Consider the following 20,935-nt stretch of genomic DNA (forward strand, 5'->3'; position numbering starts at 1 on the left):
AAGAACATTATGACTCTCACAACAACTTTCTTAACATCAGTGAACCTTGTTCGGTCCAGGTTTTATATTTTTCTTCTTCCATTTGTTGATACCAAAGCACTGAGCATCTGGGAGACATTAACACCAAAGCAACAACAGCAGGAAGAGGAGGAGCTGGAGGGGCTTGTAGAGGAGGCTTTGGAGTCAGGTGACGTGCTCTGTTTGGCTGAACTACCTGGGGCATTTAGAATATACAGGTGGGTCAAAAGTTATTAGTTGAGATTAAGCACAATTTTACAAAACCATCTTGGAAAACAGAGATCACCAGAATGCAGTTAAAAATAATGTTTTGTGGCTCCTAAGCCTTTCAAACATGTATAAAAAAAGATTGTCTTGCAGGGCCTATCAGGGACCAGCTCTTAAAAACCACCCTGAGACTAGAGAAGAGTCCTGGTCAGCTGTTTCATTCCTGTATGAGCTACAAACATGCCGTCAGCAGGAAAAGGACGCACTGGCAGCTCTGGGCCCGAGGTACAGGCTTCAAACACAGTTCACACAAATTTTAGCTGCTGCAGTGTCAACATAGTGAAAATCAGCATGATGGGAGATAATCTGTGTGATCTTGCTTGTATATGCCTCTGAGTAATGATGTTATGAGCTCATTTGTTGTTGTTGTTTTCGACCTCTAGGTTGGACAGGGAGGACCTGAGACTGATGTGTTTGTTCATCAGGTTGGCAACTCTCCGAGCTCAGAGAGAAAATCTGTCCTACAAAGCTCTTCTGGCTGCTCGGCAGTCCTGGGAGGCATGGTGAGCCAACTCTTGAATAGCTCAGTAACATGGCTAGAAATGAACTCAACACCACCAGGTCATCCTCTTCAACTGTCTGTGTGACGTTTATGAATAGGCCATGTGTAACGACTCCATGCAGAGCGGAGCTGGCAGCCTTGTGGCTTCATGAGGAAGAGGAGAAGCCGAAAAAAGACTTCATCTCAGCATCACCACAGCAGGTATGGGCGGCTGAGTATGACAAAGATATGAATTTATACTTGAGTTGTAAGGGTTAGATATCTCTTAAAGGGACCATTACTGTAGTTTTATCAGCTGTAAAAGAACCACTCCAACCCTGACCCTGTCCCTGTAGGCAGCCCTGCAGCTGCTGGTGCTGACTCAGGAGCAGCAAAGGAAACACCTGATCAAGTTGTTACACAGTGTGTCCATGGAGAGTTTGCAGGAGCCAGGTTGCACAATGCCTCAAAAAGAAGGTAAATCAATATTCTCTCCCATTCTGCAGCATCTATGGCAAAAGTCCTCCATCTTTTCTGTTCCTGTTTCTTTCGCAGAGAGTCAAGAGCAAACTTCTTTTAGAAACGACTGTATGACAAGGCTGAGACAGATCCGTGCTGACCTACAAACACACAAAGAGTCTCCAAACTCTCAGCCACAACTCCAAATGGACCACATAAGCAGTGAACTGGAAATGTGGTCCAAGCCTCAGTTGGAGGGTTGTTCTCTGCTCCTCTTGATCCAAGTAATGGAGCTTCAAGAGGTCCAAGCTACCAAACTGTTGCCTGCGCTGATGGACAAGGTGAGAAAAAACAGTCACAGCATCCTGTTAAAAGATCATTAAAGAACTGTGCTTGACATTGTGACTTGTTTCTTTTTTTTAGAGTGCACAAAGTGTCCAAGCCTTGCGAGATAAGTTAGAGTCTCAACTCCGTGAACAGTGCTTCACTCTTAAACTGCTGGTGTCAGAAGTCCCTTCTACTTTGGGATCTTCCCTCAGTCCTGAAGAAAATCTCATTGAAAAAAGCAGCAATGAGCAAATGAAAGCTTTGTCCAGCTGCAGAGGAGCAGCTGATGCTGAAAACAGCAGTGGTGGGTCAGCTGAGACTCTGACGGTTGATCCAATCAGAGGAGGCGGGGGAGAAGTACATGCAGGTCAAGCTGCAGATGAGACTAACAAACAGGACATCTGTGCAGGTAATCCCACTTAAGTTACTTGATCATGTTACTTATTTTGACCCACTTGCACTTTGTACGTCCTTAAGTCCCTTGTACCAGAAAGGTCCAGTAGTGGAAACAGCTGTTTTAACAACTCCTAACACTTCTTCAGGTTGTGGGGCAATGATGGAGGACCTACCCTACCTGGAGATCTTATGTGTGTCAGACACAACCAATAATCCTCAACAGTGTAAACAAGTAGCTGAGGAAGAAAAAGAAGAAGCTGGTGCAATGGAGAGCACTCAGAACTTTGAGAAACAGGGCTCACTAATCACTCTTGCTTGGAGTAAACCTCCAGATGATGACACTGACTGCGAGGCTGATGCTGCAGAGGAAAACACAGGACAAAGTCAGGATGCTGGAAGCAGTTTGACGACTCAAGTCTGTCAGAGCCACGTAGCTGAGGACTTGACTCAGTTTGAGCAGGTTTACAAAGAGACAGATCTTCCTGACTCCCAGGTACTGAATTGTTCCCATCAAACATTGCATCAGTGTGTGCCACATCTGATTTTCTTGTTTTACTTCTATAATCTCCTTAAGGTGACCGCTAAAGGGACAGCATCAGCTAATCAACCAGAGCAGAGAGAAGCTGTTTCTCAGTTCGACCTTTCAGCTCATCATTATATTGACCCTCCTGTGATTGAGCAGATCTCTGTTGACCTCTGCTCTGCTCTGACCAGTAAGGCCGTGCATGTGGACGGAGCAGGGGTTGAAGTGGAAACATGTCCCACTGAAACAGCGTCAGAAATGTGGAAATTAGAAGGAACAGAACTCACCAACTCTGAAGAGCAGGACTCTGATTCAGCAGCTTCTGTAAGCATAGAGTAACATTTCTGCAGCAAAAAATTCTGCAGTTGTAAAACACTCCTCAACTGCTGTCTCCTACTGTAAAGGTTGAAAGAGACTCTGTCCTGAAGGAGAAAAGCAGAGCATCCTCAATGATGGAGAGGGAGCAAGCAATGGAGCCAGTCTCGGCAGTGGAGCGTGAGAGGACGATGCGAAACCTGGTGGACATGCAAAGAAAGGTGGAACAGAGACAGCAGAGGGACAGAGAGAGACAACTTCTTAGGGTAAGAAAAAGAAGACACATTAGTCAAAATAAACACGTCAGTCTAACAAATGTTTTTTTTTTAGGTTCAGGAGCGTCTGACCATCATCCAGCACAGGAAGGCAGAGGAAGACTTACTGGGCCTTAAAGGAACAGACCGGCTTAAACACCTCACACAAGATCTACCACCGGTAAAACATCACAAAAATAATCAGGCTGCAGGATTTTATAATCCTTACAATCTGTCTCCATGACACAACATGTTTCAGGAGGATAAAAACCAGCAGAAGACAGTAGTCAGAGAGCGACTGGAGCAGGTGAGACGAGAGCGCTCCTACATCATGCAGTCCAAACGAGAGAGGTGAGGGGTCTTGTAAAATTTAGCATGAATGCCAAATTAATTTTGACCACCATGACCCTATTCCTGTTTTTAATCTCTTAGGAATACTGCAGGATTTAAGGAGCTGTTGGGTCCAGTAGCTCTCCCCTGCAGAAAACCAGATGATGAAGCAGACTGAGAAACTACAAGACCTCCAAGTTAGTCAGAGGCTGAAACTTCACACATACTGTTTGAGTGATGTTAGCCCATCTTTAGTGTAAAATGCAGACTTTGCCCATAAAAAAGTATCAAACTTGAAGTGACTTTTTATTAGACAGTTTAATTAGCATCTTGACAAACATAAGCATCAACAATAATGTCATTTATCAATGACCCCCTTTAGTTGTGTACACATCACCCCTCTGTGGCCTAAATTACATACACAATGAGTCACAGAGGTGCATGTAAACAGTCTACAGAGGTTCCAGCAACTTCTCTTCATGTGAACATAACATTAATATTGGCACTGGTGGCCATTACTCACTTGCGTAAGAAATAATTTGACTTGAAAGGACACTGCTGTAGACTCTGACTGCACCTATGGACTATGGCTGTATTTATTTACAGGTCTATGAGGATGGGAATATTGTAACATGTCAAAGGACGTATATTTAGCTGACAACTCTACAATGGGGGGTGTATGTACATGGTGGTTTTCCTGCAAGAGAGGAGGATCTCAGTCCTGGTGCGTAGAAGGGGAGATGTCTACATGGGAGATAGTTTTAGTGAATAAACATTCTGTTTTTACCTCTTTAATTGTCCCCACTCACACTGCAGTCCAACGCAAAACAGAAACATCTATCACTCTAAGGGCCCAGAACATTCCACAGCAGCTCACACACACACTGAGCCACTGCAATACACACATACAAAGTACATAAGTGAGTCCTCAAACGAAGTGTACACAGCTTAGGTTCAAGTTCTGTGGTCTTGAACAGAATAGCATTCACGCCAACAAAGACAAACAAGCTGAAAGTTCAAACTAAGGAAACATGGTGCCTACTGGTGCTAGAGGCAGACCTTTGATATTTTAGCAAAGTGTCAGCTTGGGACTAAACAGGACCTGTCCCATTTTAGAACCCATTTAAAAACTACAACAGTTCATTTTTTAAGAATGAGGTGGACTCAATCTGTGTGTGTCTCAGTGGGCTGAGCAGAGGACATGCTTTAAGGACTGTATAAACAGGTCAGCTTTTGTTACAGCAGGGCACTTAGATAGCAGTGACTCTAAAATCCAAACAGGTGTGGTGTCAGATTTCTCAGTTGTGTCCAGATGCTGGATCTACATGTGCGAGATCTTCAGCAAGAAAGCAGCATGCGCTTGTGTGTGACAGACTAAACTACACCTTATACAAGATCACCATTATTGCATTTTATTTACTGGACTGGTGTTTCCCACAGTGGAAGGTAAAAGCTTGTGATGGAAAAAAGAAAGGTCCAGGTCGAGCTCAGTTAGTGAACTTCCAAGAATGACACCACCTTCTTGCTGAAGGCTTTGATGAACACTACTGTCCATTAACACAAAACAGTCATTACACATCCAGCATATTTCTGATGTATGGGCACCACAGAACTGAGGAGGGCTGATATACCTGTATGAGTGTATTTGTGAATCTCTACTTTTTCATGGGAATCATGAAAGGAGAGAAGTGTGCATGTATGAGCATCAAGTCTTGAATGGTGTTAGCGATGGGACTTGAGGGGTGTTCATGTCTTTATGTGTGTGCATGTCTTCATGTATGAGTCTTTCTATTGGTGTGCACATTGCACCCCTGGGCCATGATGGCCTCCTTCCTCATCAGAACTATCATTGTAGGCCTCTCTCCTGGCTCCGCCTCCTAAACCTTGACTCCTGTCAAAATCTGTCAGGTCAACTTCCTCTGCATCTGCTGCGATTACAGGATTCTCAGCTCGGGCAGGCAGCAAGCACTCAAGTTCCTGAAAGATAATGGTTGGATTAAAAAAGATACCAAAGCCAACCTTGTGGAGTTAAAATTGTCTGAATGAGGTCTGAAGATGCCAACTCACATTCAGTTTTTCTGGTTTGATCCAGTTGTTTTCAGGGAATTGGACGTCAAACTTGATGTAAAGGTCTCCCTTCTCGAATGGATTTCTGTACTGAGGCATTCCCTCTCCTTTGACCATTCGAATACAGCCTGACAAAGGCAAGAATCAACATTAAGTACGAGGCTTTGGCTCCTGTACGGTATATTTTTAAACCAAGGCAGATACATTATTCTCAATAATGTTACTATGTCTGAAGGTCGAGCAGTAATTAGGCTCATGGCTGGGAATAATTTTCACCATACTTTGTTTTTTTTACAGGCAACATCACTGTTTGATTGAATATTCAATCAGATGACTGTATTTTCACTAACATTTATTTTCCCAGGGACTTTGGAAGCCAATGACATTTCACATTTATGAATATTAAGACTGACGTGTTTACCTGGCTCAATGACTTTGCCAGGAGGGTATTTGACAAGCAACTGACGTCCATCAAGGTGTGCAACAGTCATCTGAAAGCCACACAGAGCCTCAACCAGGCCGATACGTTGGACCATGTGAAGGTCACTGCCTTCACGGCGGAAATCCTGAGACAGATCACACCAAAATTTGCTTTATATCAAAATAAAATGTTAAATAAAAGCATTAGAAAAACACTATAAACACAACTGTGTTTGTGACAGTGGTATGCAAACCATGATTGCTAAAGATTCAGTGCCAGAGGCTAGTTGTTTTTTTACCTCGTGTTCTTTCTCTTGCAGCACAAGGACTATATCTCCTGGTTCGACACCTGGTGCTTGGTCAGCTTCCCCAGAAAATGTGATCTTCTGTCCGTGTCTCATGCCTTTGTCCACGTGCACCTCCAGCAGCTTTGTTTCCTTACACACCTTATGACCCTCACACTTTTTGCAGCGGTCCTTCTCATTTATCACCTCACCTGCACCAGCAAACAAACACAGATTTGACCATTTCGTAGAGACACTTTTCCTCAAGCGCAACATCATTTTTGTATTTGTATTTGGACAGTGAGTGTTGGTGTTTATGAACGTGGACATTACCCTCTCCATTGCAGTCTGTGCAGACTGACTGCATCTGTTGAACCATCCCTGGGGCGAGTTGTCTGATCATGATTCTCATACCCCGCCCTCTGCATGCTACACACTTCTGCACTGCTCCCGCTTTGCCGCCCTGACTAAAAGGCAAAAATCAAAAACTGACACACTCAACAGAGATTTCTACCCAACAAAATACTGAAGCAGCAGTGGCTTTCAAACTTTAAGCACCATGCTGTTTTGTAATGATAACAATTCAAGTTAACTCACCCATTACAAGCACCACACAGCACATTCTTACTGAGCTGCAGTTTAGTGGTTTTGCCATTGTAGAGATCTTCAAGAGAAACTCTGTGGGAACAAAGAGTTATTGAATTTGTTGAACTTCTCCAATTGAAGCAGCAAAACTCAATGCCAGGTGACATACTTACTTCAGAGGATGAACCATATCTTCTCCTCTCCTCTTGCCTCCATTGCGACCTCTGCCCTGCCCACCCATGAACCCAAAAAGTCCTCCGCCAAAAATATGAGAGAAAATATCATCCATGCCAGGTCCTCCACCTCCTCCCTCTCGTAACCCCTGTTCTCCATAGCGATCATAAAGCTCTTTCTTTTCTGGGTTTGTCAGGACTTCATAAGCAAAACTGATCTCTTTGAACTGAAAAATAGAAAAAACAACAACAAATAAAACAATGCTACAGCGTGACAGAGTGAGGAATACAAAAACATCTCATAACCCCACTTTATAAAGTCTAAAGAAGACTTTTTAGTCTTGTGTCACATTAAAGCAGAACAAGAGGGGTTACGTCTCTGAACAGTGAAAAAAAGTGATGTGCTTCTCCCTTGGGAATATCTGTTTCATGTCCATAGCTTGTGTCTGGAGTTTGTTCTCTCTGAGTTACGCTGTAATCATGACATAATAAATCATCATTCACAACTGTTGAGTATCTTAACTGCTGTTTGGTATTGTTCCTAACTACGTTGGCATGACATGTCTGTGATGTGACAAACCTTATCTCCAGCATCAGGATTCTTGTCAGGGTGGTATTCCTTGGCCAGTTTACGGTAGGCCTGAAACAAACCAAAATATCCTGATGAATGGGGCCAAACTCCAACTGTGATAAATAGCCATGCAAGCAAGTTTCCATGTCCACTGACTGTCTGTAACAGCCTTATGAGCCAAGGACCTGACTAGTGGGCCTGCTGTCAAAAACATCAGGACACCAGCAAGAGCTTAGCTGCCGTTGACGTCTCTTAGCATGTTCCTTGTTCAGACAATTTTAACAAAGCTTCAAATCAGAGTCTTGTGAAGTCACCTGCTTTGGCAGCAGGAGTGTAAAGACCCTGAATTAATGGCATGAGTTTGTTAGCAACTCCAGAGTTGACAATATGACGAAACATGACTTTGGATTAACATAATGAAGGCAAACACTATCAATTCACATGTGGCGTTTCTCAAACTAAACAGCTGAATAGTATAAAAAGGAAAGAAAAATGAGATGAGCTATACTGGTCTAACATTAGTTCATGATGGACTTTTATTATTTGCTGGTCAAGATTTATGACATGAAAATAAAAAGCGGAAATAACCATGCGGTTCAATTGCTTGAATACAACTGACTAAGAGCCAAAGCCTTATTTAGCACTACAATCCCAGATGCTATATGTTTAGATACATACTTTTTTCAACGGCGTGCATATTAGCGAACGATGTACTTCAAGCTAAACAGCTTATAACACTGCAACTAGCTACCTAAAAGGCTTATCAATTGTTTCCTTTAAATAAATACAAATTAAGATGTTTTGGACAACAAACAGTCTGGCTATTTGGCTTAGGCTCAAGAGCAGTATAGTGATATAAGCAGGATATATTATCCCATTAGAGATATTTTGCTAACGCTCCTTGAGTAGCTCCTGCTCGGTCTGGCGGAGGCTATTTCCTGGAAAGGAGCTATCATCCCACGCTAGCGGCCGGCAAGCTATCACACTCGTGGTCACTCGCGTGTTTCTTGATTTTCAGACAGACCTGATTTACTTTCAAAAGTTGTGCTAAAAGACTTGAAATACCTGGCATTGCCGGTAAATCACAACGACGCAGTGGTTAGCTTTGACTGTCTTCGAAAATCCCCAAAGTAGTGAGCATAACTAGCCAGCGTTAGCTTAGCTGCAGCTGAGCATCTTTAGCTCGCGAAATAGGCCACATTTTATTTTCTGATCTTTCCTGTGTTGTTTTTTTCTGGTCCTACTTCAACACATTTCACAATCTTTTAGTGGTTCGTACCTTTTTGAGCTCATTCTCGGAGGCAGATGGTGAAACTCCAAGGATGTCGTACAGCTTAGTATCCACAACGTTCGCCATGATGCTAACCGGCTAAACAGAGAGAGAGCTTCTGCGGCGGGTGGGCTGAGAGAGGAGCCGGCTGGGACTGTCCAGGGTTGCCAGATACTACGACAGACACAAGCACTCACTCTGAAACAGATGACGAACGAAAAAAAATTACAAAACAAAGCACAGAAAGAATTCAGTCTGGTAGAGAAACACGGAGTCTTATGGATTTTATTTGACATTTTATTTATAAGTGTTATAAGTAATTTATTATTAAGTGTCTGAGTGCCGGTGTGGCTAAAATAGTTGCATAACAAAAATGCGCCTGACATCATAATTAAAGATAGTATCTGAACAGTCTTGTCCAAAGTTATACAGGATTCGCGTGTGATTAATTTGAAATATTTTAACACTGTTTTTGGATATTGAACCCGCCGTTAGGGGTTTTTAACAGGTCACCAAACAGTCAATCAACACTGCTTCCTCTTTATGACCTACAAAATCAGTATCAAAAATAATAATTAACTGTATAACTCTGAGTAATAGTAGTAGTAGTCTGATTGGAAAATTTAGCCAATGGTGTTCCAAAAAATATACAATTCCCACACAAGAAATCTTTAATATGCAACTTTTGACTGTTAAATTCAAGGTGTTTTTTTTCCCCAAAAGACGATTATTTCATACACACAATCGCCTAAGGTGGCGCAAAAATCCTCATGGGAGCTTTAAGGGTAAATATAATGGAGAAACTGAAGTACCTGGGCTCAGCGTTATTTTCCTTTGAACATGGATGTTGAAGGCATTTTCATTTCGTCAGGAAATAAAGCTTGAAGCGCTGCAGTGGTAGAATAATAAATGTTAAGCATGCAATCTTACACCACAACAAGCTGGGATCCGCTGCAGTAACAGGTGTTCCTGGGTAAGCTGCATTTGATTTATTTCTGTAGTTCATTTTAAAATTTACTGTAGGAGCATTTTAAGTAACTATAAACCTTTAAGTCTCAGCCACATAGATACGAATATGTATACAGCTGTTTTTGCAAAATGTTAATGTATAGCTGCCTTATAACGTTTTGATGATGGTTGTTTACTTTTTGTGTCACACGGGGTTGCCAGTAGGACTTTGAATCCGCACATCACGCACCGTGTACTGCAGCTCTTCATGTTCCCTGTAACATTAGTTTTTCAGTGTGACAAAAAATAAACACGTACTTGTTCTGGTGTTTACATAGATGATGGACAGCCAAACTTTTGATTACGTTTTAGGTATCCGCCATTTTGATTTCTAAATCTGACTGAAATGTTGTTGTCTGCCTGCTAAAGTGTAATTTATTTGCGCTGTGTCAACTCCGCCGCTAGACACTCCAACCGCCGAGTAACGGCAGCGTAAGTGACATTGCAACCGGGAAAGGGTAGTAGTATCTTCAAGCTAACAACGCAGTCATGAACAGGCTGGTATGGGCCTCTGGGTGACCTGACAGCCAAAGTCGCCGAGTTGCCGTTAAGCTTCTGGATGACGACTGATAAAATGATGGACGTAAGGTAACAAACGCTTGTCTTTTTGTAAGAAACTTGTTAGCAAACCCGTGATTCAACCTTATGTGGTGTGTCTCTCTGCTAAGTCGTCGGAAGATGGGGACGTAGCGTTTGAATGAGGAGGACATCATCCCTGTCGTTAGCCAGGCAACTAACTGATGTGAGGTGTTAATGTACCCGTTATTTACTCCTGGTACTAAATGTAAGCGACAAGACTGAAATACTGCTAGGTTACAACTCACATGCATGGTAAGTGAAACGGATCGTGGTTTAGCTGTGCAAATGCACTGATAGAGACTGGCAAAAGAAGATAAGCTAGCTCACTTAATGTGGACCAGCGATAACTGTAAGCTAATTAATGCTAACATCAATTCAGTGATATTAACCTGTTATTACCAATGCCCACCTAAAGCTAACGGCATCTGGAACCAGCTGGTCCTAATACAAATGGTCCTAACACGCAATATAGGCCTGGTTTAGTTTTAGCTGACCATGGTAAAAATATTTGATATTTAAATTCTAGAGGATCATTTGTGATGCACAGTCTGAGCCCCTAAACACCTGTTTATGAAGCCTCATCATTTTTATTGAAGGAACTGGGATGCTGCTATTCAGTCATGCTTTTAGATAAGCACCTTCATGTTTTCACTCCACTGATAATGATGTAAATACATCACATGATCTAGTAGGTTACTTTTGCCCGAACAACATCCAAAATAACGTTAATTGTCCCCTTATGTTGGTAGGCATGGTTGATTTGTGGCATGATGATGATGTCAATCAGCATATAAGATGTAATGACTAATTGACTAAATCATTGCGCAATACTGGTAGAATTAATTCCTTAATATGTAAGTATTAGTATAAGTAATTCAGGTATTCCTGAATAAATCCACTGCCAGCAACAGCTCCTGCCTGCCTCATCTGTCATCAACACCCTCCTCATTTTATGTTCACAAGATTGTCAGCAAATGTACCTACTGCTCCCTGACATTTTTTTAAGCAGAGGAATTTGTAATCCTCTATAGAGATAAGTTTCTTTCACCATCTGGGGGGTGTTCCATATTTTTTACTCCATTCATGTTGCTGTTCATAGGACTGTTTGTTTGAGGCTGTTTTCGAAACCTCCTAGGCTTAAATCTTCCACAGTAACTCAATTACAAATGCATTGCTTCCTGTTTGCTCCAGAGAGAAGTGCAAACCTCATCTATGCATTTAGCACTGACTTTTATTCCTCTCATCCTGTCCTATGTTTTCTTCTCAGATTGCAGGCAGTCTCTTCTGGATTTGTGTTTTGTATCTACATTTTGTTTCTTTTGCCTACACACCGACGTTCAGGCTGAGCAATGTCAATAAGGCAAACGGTCGTTTAGGAAGTTCTGACTAAGGGTACAAGTCCTTGTCTAAACGTAAGGCCATGCTCACATACAATACAGCGTTTCCCCACACATTAAAAAACATACAATTACCATTTAAGCTACTATGTCATGATACGATGTCTGTTTGTTCAACAGCTAAGTGTGTGTGTACTTGTGACGTAAGCCATGTTTTGGAAGTTTGACCTACAAACCTCTCATCTGGAGGCTTTACTGGACAAGGAAGATGTCACACTGGATGAGCTCATGGAGGAGGAAGATGTGCTGCAGGAGTGCAAGGCCCAGAACAGGAGGTCTGTGTGTTGTTGACTTTTGCAATTCAGCTTTACAGTCATACGGTAACATTTAAATTTCCATTAGTTGCCAGTGTTGGTACTAACAGGTTCTTTTTTATCACATTGTAGACTTCTCTTGTTCCTGTGCCAAGACCAGTGTATGCAAGAGCTGGTGCGGATGATCACAACAGAGCCCCCTGGTGGTGTAGAGGAGACAAAGCGCTTCAAGTAGGTGTTGGGCAGAAAATGCTGATGTTGTACACTGTATTTAGAAAAAAAGCATGCTGCTGGTTCTGCAATCCATCATATCTCTCACCTGCCATTTTATAGTAGAGACAAGAGCTTAATGGGTTTATCACTTCATGCATAATGTATATAAAGTTACTTTTATGCCAGTTGTATTATCTAATCATTACAATGAACACAGTCCAGTTTTTACATTCTACTTTTTTTATAGGCAAAAGCAGAATATAATAATTTGATTTGTTTGGTTTAACTGCAGTTGTGTTCTCTTCATGCATTTTAGGTATTCAAATATAGCATGTGAGCTCCTGACATGTGACGTGGGAGTGATCAACGATAAGCTGGGTAATGATGAGCCTCTGCTGGAAACTCTGTATGCCTTCCTGGAGCAGCCATCCCCCCTTAACCCCCTCCTGGCATCTTTCTTTAGCAAGACTGTTGGAAACCTCATCACACGGAAGACTGAGCAGGTAACATGCTCAAACCCACACTCACAAAATCAGAAAATCACAGAGCCATGTCAGACAGCTGATTGATTCAGAGCCTGGCAGATAGTTACAGCAGCGTAATTGAAAGTGCTTTCACTGGGAGTTACTCCCAAAAGAGCACCATAAAGTTTAATGCTAGAACACAGATGTTCCAGTGCACAAAGCATCCTCATTGCTTATGTGTCATGTTTTATGTTCAGTTACTCAGGTGACCCCTGTAACCTTGACCATCAGAATAACTGTTACCTTGCTTCTCTGTTTTGCTCAGGTTATCAGTTTCTTGCGACGTAAAGAGGGATTCCTCTCCTTGGTCTTGAAGCATATCGATACATCAGCCATGATGGATGTGCTCCTGAGACTCATCAGCTGTGTGGAGCCTCCTCCCCTTCGACTTGAGACACTTACTGTATGAGACAAAATGACCCACATTCACATTTCACGTATCACACAAGACAACATTGATAGTTTACAGATAATTCATTTTTTGTCTTAACAGTGGCTGAATGAGGAGAAGCTGGCCCAGAGACTCATAGAGCTCATTCATCCCGAGAGAGATGAAGAGGTAGATAGGATTAGGATTATTTTTAGATTAGTCTATAACAAACACTTGTGATGAAGTGTACTGTGACAAGCATTCACAGACCCTTGATCAGTAGTTTACGGGACTGATGGTTTGGGTTTGTTATGTGCATCTTTGTGCCTCTGCAGAGGCAGTCTAATGCATCACAAACATTGTGTGACATCATACGCCTGAGCCGAGACCAGGCCAATCAGCTCCAAGAGATTTCACAGCCGGACCCTTTGCTAACTGTGCTAGAGTCGTAAGTCATACACACACAAATAGACACATGTTCAGAACAGGGGGTGGATGTGATGACTGACTGCAGTGGGTTTCTACAGGCAGGAGAGTGTGGAACAACTGTTGCAGAATATGTTCTCAGGGGAACGTACTGAGAGTTGTATCGTCAACGGGATTCAAGTTCTTCTCACTCTACTGGAAATCAGAAGGCCTGTGTGAGTATTCTGAATCTTTCATTGTAAATTTGATCAAAGTCTAATTTACACAATTCTCTCACTGACCTCTGGCCTTTGTTAGGTTTGTTTCTGACCCTGTACGGAAGACTGAAATCATCTGTTTCTTGTTTTTTTTTTCTTTTTGGTCCATGTTTGTGATAGGGTGGATGGTGTAATGGATGCTCAGGGATTTGAAAGGAGTTACACTGTTAACAGCAGCATTTTGTTGGCCATCCAGCCACACTTGAAACATTTCCACCAGCTACTTCTGGAGCCACCCAAGGTAATTAAACAAAGATATCATCTATTTGTTCTGTATCAATTGGTTGAAAAATCAGTGTTCCCTTGAAGGACAAAGGTCATCTTGATATTTTCCCCTGTTCCATTTTTATTATCATTTTTTTATAACAGAGAATAAACAGTTTATGCCATTATACAAGCTGTTGGGTCAATGAATGTTTTGAAATATCATATTTTCTACAAAGCTGAGACTATCTGGTAATAAGATTGTCTTCTTTCCCCTTTGCCATCATATTTCTAGCGAAGTCCCATGCTTACTTCTTTGGGTGTGTTGGAAGAACCACTTGGAAACACACGTCTGCATGTAGCCAGGCTGGTGGCCTCTCTGCTTTACACCAGCTCCGCGAGCCATGCGGTCGTTGCACAGGAACTCTGCTGTCTCAATACCATGGACCTGCTTCTTGTGAGATTTGCAGATGTGTTGCATTTATAGAACACAGTGTCAAAAAAAAGAGTCAGATACTGAAGTTACCATGGGAAAATGTTTGTGTCTTTCAGGACTTATTCTTCAAGTACACATGGAACAATTTCCTGCACCTGCAAGTAGAGCTCTGTGTTGCCGCCATCCTTCGGCCCTGTGCCCATGAAATGAGACTTCAGACTGGTTTGGGATCCCAGGAAAAATTCAAGTCTGACCAGGAGGCTTCACAGGAACAGTCTGTGCCTGAAACCACTTCTGAGCCACCAATCAGTCCTGACAACTCGGCACATAATCTCATGGTGACACATGTAAGTGTCTCTGCTGGGTTTGCAGAGATATTGTATCCACTGTAAAAAATGATTCTGTTATTAACTCTTCATAAATCAAAAGATTTGATTGATTCTGTCTTCGTCTCTTTCAAGTTGTTTCAGCACTGCCGCCTTGTCCAGAGGATTCTTGGGGCTTGGGAAGAGAATGATAAATTACAGTAAGAAAGTTTGATAATGCACCTTTTTCTTTTCTCTTGCTAATGTGAGGTTTGTTAAGTGTGGTACTTTCTGTGTTCAGGTCAGAAGGTGGTATGAGAAGAGGGTACATGGGTCATCTGACCAGAATCGCAAACACAGTAGTGCACAACCTGGAGAAGGGCCCAGTTCACACCCAGATCAGTACCCTGATTTCAGGTGTGTGTGTGCGTGTTTATGAAGTGCACTTACATTCCTAAATGGAAAAAGTAATGAAAATGCATTTTGTATTTGATATTGTTATTTTGATGTAGAGCTCCCTGAAGACTGCAGAGGGCGCTGGGAAACCTTTGTAGACCAGACACTGTCAGAAGCTAACAGGAAGAACACTATAGACCTGGTAAACACACACACACAGACACGTTCATCCTTCTCCTAGATACAGCTGTTTGTAAACACTCACACGTAAAATGTGGGCTCTGCTTTCGTGCGTATCCAGGTCGGCACTGGAAACCCACGCCCTTCCTCAGAGGATGATATGGAAAGTCCATTCCCTAAAGAGCTGACACTACAACAGGTTCAAAAACTGTGACTGAAAAACACACATATGGACAATATTGAGTCCTCATGTTGATGTTGGTCTTATTGAAGTTGTTTGTTCGTTTGTCTCAGGCTTTCTCAGATTATCAGATCCAACAGATGACAGCTAACTTTGTTGATCAGTTTGGCTTCAATGACGAGGAATTTACTGATCACGATGACAGCATTGGGTAAATTTGTTGACAGTCATCTCCATATCAAGCACACAGTTTTGTATAGGGTTTTAACAAGCGCTTTTTACTGTTCTTGCAGGGCAACGTTTGATCGTATTGCAGAGATCAATATTAACATTGATGCCGGCCAGGAAAGTGTGAGTTTAAGTGTTAATTTGATCACTAATTTTCTCTTGATAGTTTTATGTTCAAAGTCATTTCCTTTGAGTTAATGCCAACATAAAAGGTATAAACTGTTAAAATTTCCTCTTGGTAATGCACAATTGTGATAATTTATCTCAACACTAAACCTAACACATCTGCATCAACCTTTCTTTTCAGACTAATACAGCTGTGTTTGAGGCTTGTTCCAAGGAGAGGATTCAGCCCTTTGACGATGATGAAGAGGACATTTGGGAGGAAAAAGAGATCAACTTTGCGACACAAGCCAAGTCCCGTAACAGGTAGACACACCACACTTATTGTGGATGCTCTCTGTAGCTTGTTTTTCGTGTCGTTTGAGTCCTCGCTTGGTCATGCAAATGTTTTGATTGTTTCAAGGTTTGGTGGTTCACAGTCATCCCAGGGCTCAGCAACCAGTAAGGCATGTGATAAGACAGTAGCTCCTGGCACGGGGGCCCCTGTCAAAGAACCAAACTCAGACTCTGAGGAGGAAGAAGACCCTAAAGATGAACTGGATCCTTTCTCAAGCCTGGCCCAAAGCGATGCAACCAAGAGTGAGGAATATGCCATTGTTCTATGATTGATTTGCTCTTTTAGTTGGAGATAAGCATGTTATCTAAAGTACAGTGTATTTGTGATGCTCTTCATACTCAGGCTCAGGCTGGATAGCAGATTTTGGAGAGGTGAACTCGCAGGCTCCTGCAGCAGGAACAGGATTTTCAGCCTGGGACACTACAGACCCCCAACCAGCTGCCACAGATACTGAAGATAAAGGATGGGCCAAGTTCACAGACTTCCAGCCTTTCTGCTGGTCAGTCTTGAGTTATTCACATTATGGAGCCAGAAATTGGAAAACTGTAAATTGAGGCAGTATTTTGAAGAAAAGTTCAATAAAGAAAATAAATCTTTGGGACACTGACATAATGTAATTTAACATCTTCAGCTGACATTAGGTTATGGCTTGTTAATTTTTTTCCTGACAACGTTTTTGGGAAAGAAAATCATCAACACAAATCACTCGATTTTGTGTGTATGTCTTTAAGAAGCTTTACAGAATTATCAGAAAATTAAACACTTTGTTTTTATTTGTATAACTTCTGTTCCAGCTCTGAAACAGGCCCCAGATGCAGCTCTCCTGTAGACTCCGAGCTCAGTGGATCAGACAACACCAAACCTAACCAGAACCGTAAGTTGCTGCCAAAAAGTTAACTTTATTGAGTTAAAACTTACAACACTATATTGGGTGCTGGTGTTCCTTGTAGTTTTGAAACTGTGTCCTATGAGGCGAGCCTTTCAGCCAGGAGCCCAGGGTCAAATCCAACCTGTGGCCTTTCCTACACAACAACGAACTGTAAAATGCATCCCTGGTCTGGCTCCCAAGCAAATACAGCTTCAGTGCTCTTATGCAAAATGTATAGATTTGGTTTCAGCCTTCATTTGGTTGGCATTTGGTTGGTTGGCTCACTCTAACAAAAATAAGCCTAATCAAGAAAAGCCCCATTGTAAATTTGCACCTTACTGCACTCCAGTATTTACTATGTGTTTCCTGTCTACAGCATGTGTGTGGAGCGTGTGCGTGGCAAGAAAAGCTCCTCTGGTGGCATCAGACTCCTCCTCCTCCAACAGCTCAGACAGCGACGAGGAAGAGGGCAAGACAGAGTCCTCAACCAGTGAGACCATCACCACGGGGGCTGGCAAGGAGACCATTCGGCTCACTGTGGACGCCAAAAATGAGAGGGCAGTCTTCAGCAGGTACACAAAACACACTCCAGTGATGTGTGTGTGCTCTGTGTTGATTGGTACAGTGTATTCCCCCCTCTCTTATTGTTCTCTTCACAGAGCCTTTCCACTTAAAACACTTTCCCCCACAATGTTGCGTCCACCTTTTCTGTTTTTCTTCTGACACTGCCCTCTTCCTGTCTGTCCCCTTTGACTCCAGAGTATTCAGACCAGCAGTAAGACGGTATGTTGTGCTTGAGGTCCTCTGCTCTGGAGCGTGGAATGTTTTCCTGAAGTTGTGTGAAGGATTTTAAATAGAGCCATCATGAGCACAGATGTGCCACATGTTTGTTTTGTTTGCTTGTTGAATTTAATAGGATGTGATGCAACAGTTACTTTCACCATAATGCAGAACAGACCTAATTCATCCCAGAAATATACTAACTCAAAACTGTTGACAACTGTTGAGCTCCTCCACCTCTACTCCTCTGGCAAGCCTCATTTATATTCACCAGACAGACTCTTCCTTTGGCATGGAACAGTCCACTCAGCATCTTCAGGGTATTATCTCTTGTTCATTACGCCAAAATATACAAGCGGGGTTTGAAATCATGCTTAGAATTACACAAAAAGTCATTATCACCAGTAACATTAAACAGGCCTCAGTGTGTGTGATTTGTTTTATCTTTCAGAGCACCACCTCTACTAACAGTATGTCAGAGAGCATGCTGTGAACAGCGGTTGCAACCAAAATATCAGCATTCTAACAAATCTCTTCAATAGCTTTTTACTAACAAGCAGTGCACCTCAAAGCATGCTCAAGTTAAAAAAGAAATTAAGGGGAAATTTTCAAGTAACATTATTTACACAGGCCTCAGAGATTGGGTCACTCACACTCAGCTGATAAAAGGGATTTAAAGGGTTGCTGTACATCCCGGACGTGGTAACAGGCAGTGAGGATAGCTTTAAAGCAGATAACTGAGGTGAAATACAGCCAGAAGCAAAAGCAAGCATCAGCAGTTTGTTCTTTACCGTGTATTCTGCATGGTGTTTCTTTTTACAGTGATGCAGATAAGGTGCCAGCAGAGGGACTATCCGTCAAAGACAAAGAGAGTGAAAAAGGAAACTCTCCAAACCCTAACACAGCCAGTCCAAGTACGCAACCGGCCGCTGTCACACAGTAAGTGTGTGTGTGTGTGTGTGTCATTTGCATCTTTGACAGGTGAGGTTTACTGGCACACCTAAAAAGAGTGATGCAGATAGTTACTCCTGTGCTTTAACTGCTGCTGCAACAAGTCAAAACCTCTCTGTGATCCTTCACATCAGGGTAAAAAGCCCCAAAATTTGCCTTCTAATTTATTTGTTGTTACCTTGAAGATTACTCTTCAATATGTATGTAAAATGTTAACTTAAGTTATGTTCCTGTATTATTCTCCTTACAGAGACGCAGCCCTCAGCTAATGGACCAGGCTAACAATGCAGCACAGGCACACACAAAACACATATGCTTCATCGAGAACACAAACATGCAACCTTTGCTTCCTGTTAGCAGCTCTCCAACAGCCCTCATGTGTGTGAAGAAGAAGGGGGAGACCCTCAGAGCTGAGGACAAACAGCCCTTCACAGTACGTACACTGGACAACACAAAGCTCCACATGGGTGACCCTGATCTCTCCCCACACCTTTCTGTCATAGTTACAACTGAATGGCTTTAAAGAGGATGTGTGTTTTTAGAGAAACATTTTGTAGTGCCAGAACCCCAAAGCCAAATTATGTTACACATTTATCAAATGTAAAAACTGGGATTTACTCACTGACCTTTGTGAAAACACCTTATACTGTTGCTAAACACAGTGTGCCAGCTGTGGCACTTAAAATACAGAGAGGAGAAATACGTGAGGCAGAAATTAAACACTTTTATTTAATTCAACATCAGACTTTCTGATTGTTTGAGTATGTTGGCTCTCTGGGCATAAAATCACAGAACAGAGATTTTTTTTTATTTCTATCTGAGCGAATGACTGTTTACATTTTAGTGAAAGACTGTACCTAAATAATCAGCCAAGAGTTAAAAGACGTGATACTTGCAAGGCTAGCTGCCATTTGACTTCAGCATTTTAGTGTATGCAACAGGCAGATTTTATTAGTGCAAAAAAATGTAAAAGTGATAATAATTTGGCTTCATTCTTTTAACCGTGCAACCTTGATCAAGTTTAAGTTACAATTCCTTGCTTTGATCATTTACAACATATCGCTTTTGGTTCATTTGGAGCATCATGTGTCACTTCCTCCTCAAAACCTCTGACATATTCATATTGTTCAGAGGTGTGTATGTGTGTGTGCACAGCTGTTTGTGTGTGTGTGTGTGTGTGTGTGAGAGAGAGATCTCTGTCGATGTACATGGTACATGCTCAGGTCAAAGGTGAGGTATGCAGATACAAAGAAGGCATACCAGAAACACACACACACACACAGCCATCTACATGTGTACACAACCGATTCTATAAAAACGTGCAAAAAAAGGACAAAAAACTCCTACAGGACACAATGAAGTGCACATTTTCTTCATATCACCCTAAGAGCTGTTTAAATGTAATATTGTGACATTTGAACCTGTATTAGGTTGTGGCTACTCTTGGTAATATGTAAACGTAATATTAATGTAAACAGTATATATAAACATTATATCTATTTTTGGAATAAATCCAGTGTATGGAAAGGCAGTTGTTTTGCAGGTTGCACCGTGTGTATCATGTATGTGTGTGTGCTGTACTGTTGAAATGAGGCAATAATAACGTGTGTGTTTCGGTTAATACCCCAGCATCAGTTCCTGCTCCTCTGATAAATGTGTCCTTTGTGGAGGTCTGGGAGCGTGTGCGTGTGCGTGTGTGTGTGTGGGGGGGGGGGGGGGGGGGGGGGGGGGGGGGGGGCAAATTTTCTCTGAGTACATACTTCATCAGAAAAACGTTATCGTTATTTTTTTTATCTTAGTTGGAAGTTACTTTTTAGGAAAAAAAAAAAGAAAAACAAAAAAAATCAGCTTCTTAGTTTTCATCTTTTCTTGTCAATCAATGCTTTAAAACACCTGAATGTTACAAGCAATTTACAATTGGAATTAACATTCACCCTTTTCTGATTGATAATATCAGCTTCTTGACCACTCAGAAAAAAAAATCAAAAGAGAAAGAAATCGCATTGAATTAACCAAAATTATGTTTTAAGCATGAGTGAGCCATGCTTTATACTTTCTCTTCCTCCTCATCTCTCTCTTTCTCAGGGCAGGGTTGACTTTCATTGCATTCATATGCAACGTGAAATGACTTACTTAGATTGTATTTATTTTGAAAGCACTTTTCCAAAAAGCACTTTT

The 20,935-nt window shown here is 41.9% G+C and overlaps 2 protein-coding genes across 3 annotated transcripts; one reads left to right on the top strand and one right to left on the bottom strand.

The window, feature by feature from the left end:
• Positions 1–3,675: 3,675 nt before the first annotated feature.
• On the bottom strand, positions 3,676–8,931 carry dnaja2b (DnaJ heat shock protein family (Hsp40) member A2b). The gene is made up of 9 exons (XM_074677007.1): positions 8,750–8,931; positions 7,480–7,539; positions 6,900–7,126; positions 6,739–6,819; positions 6,475–6,608; positions 6,157–6,353; positions 5,859–6,003; positions 5,438–5,565; positions 3,676–5,347 (listed from the first exon to the last, which is right to left on the bottom strand). The coding sequence occupies exons 1-9, from the start codon at positions 8,825–8,827 to the stop codon at positions 5,159–5,161; spliced, it is 1,239 nt and encodes a 412-aa protein (XP_074533108.1). The 5' UTR covers positions 8,828–8,931; the 3' UTR covers positions 3,676–5,158.
• A 761-nt stretch (positions 8,932–9,692) lies between these two features.
• ppp6r2b (protein phosphatase 6, regulatory subunit 2b) lies at positions 9,693–20,455 on the top strand. Of its 2 annotated transcripts, none has more exons than XM_074677006.1 (25): positions 9,693–9,713; positions 11,595–11,739; positions 11,845–11,999; positions 12,111–12,209; positions 12,508–12,694; positions 12,981–13,118; positions 13,209–13,274; positions 13,421–13,533; positions 13,613–13,726; positions 13,889–14,009; positions 14,268–14,429; positions 14,525–14,755; positions 14,870–14,934; positions 15,015–15,130; positions 15,226–15,311; positions 15,411–15,488; positions 15,584–15,681; positions 15,764–15,821; positions 16,006–16,127; positions 16,225–16,400; positions 16,501–16,657; positions 16,953–17,032; positions 17,403–17,598; positions 18,629–18,745; positions 19,008–20,455. In XM_074677006.1, exons 3-25 carry the CDS (start codon positions 11,875–11,877, stop codon positions 19,024–19,026), a joined length of 2,724 nt encoding a protein of 907 aa, XP_074533107.1. In that variant the 5' UTR covers positions 9,693–9,713; positions 11,595–11,739; positions 11,845–11,874; the 3' UTR covers positions 19,027–20,455. The 2 variants fall into 2 exon arrangements, with proteins under 2 accessions (XP_074533107.1, XP_074533106.1); XM_074677005.1 differs by lacking the exon at positions 9,693–9,713 and adding an exon at positions 9,968–10,336.
• The last annotated feature ends 480 nt before the right edge of the window (positions 20,456–20,935 follow it).

Source organism: Halichoeres trimaculatus, unplaced genomic scaffold (genome assembly GCF_033239565.1).
Source record: "Halichoeres trimaculatus isolate MK-OKI-2021-1 unplaced genomic scaffold, fHalTri1.1 fHalTri1_scaffold_10, whole genome shotgun sequence".
Lineage (NCBI taxonomy): Eukaryota > Metazoa > Chordata > Actinopteri > Labriformes > Labridae > Halichoeres > Halichoeres trimaculatus.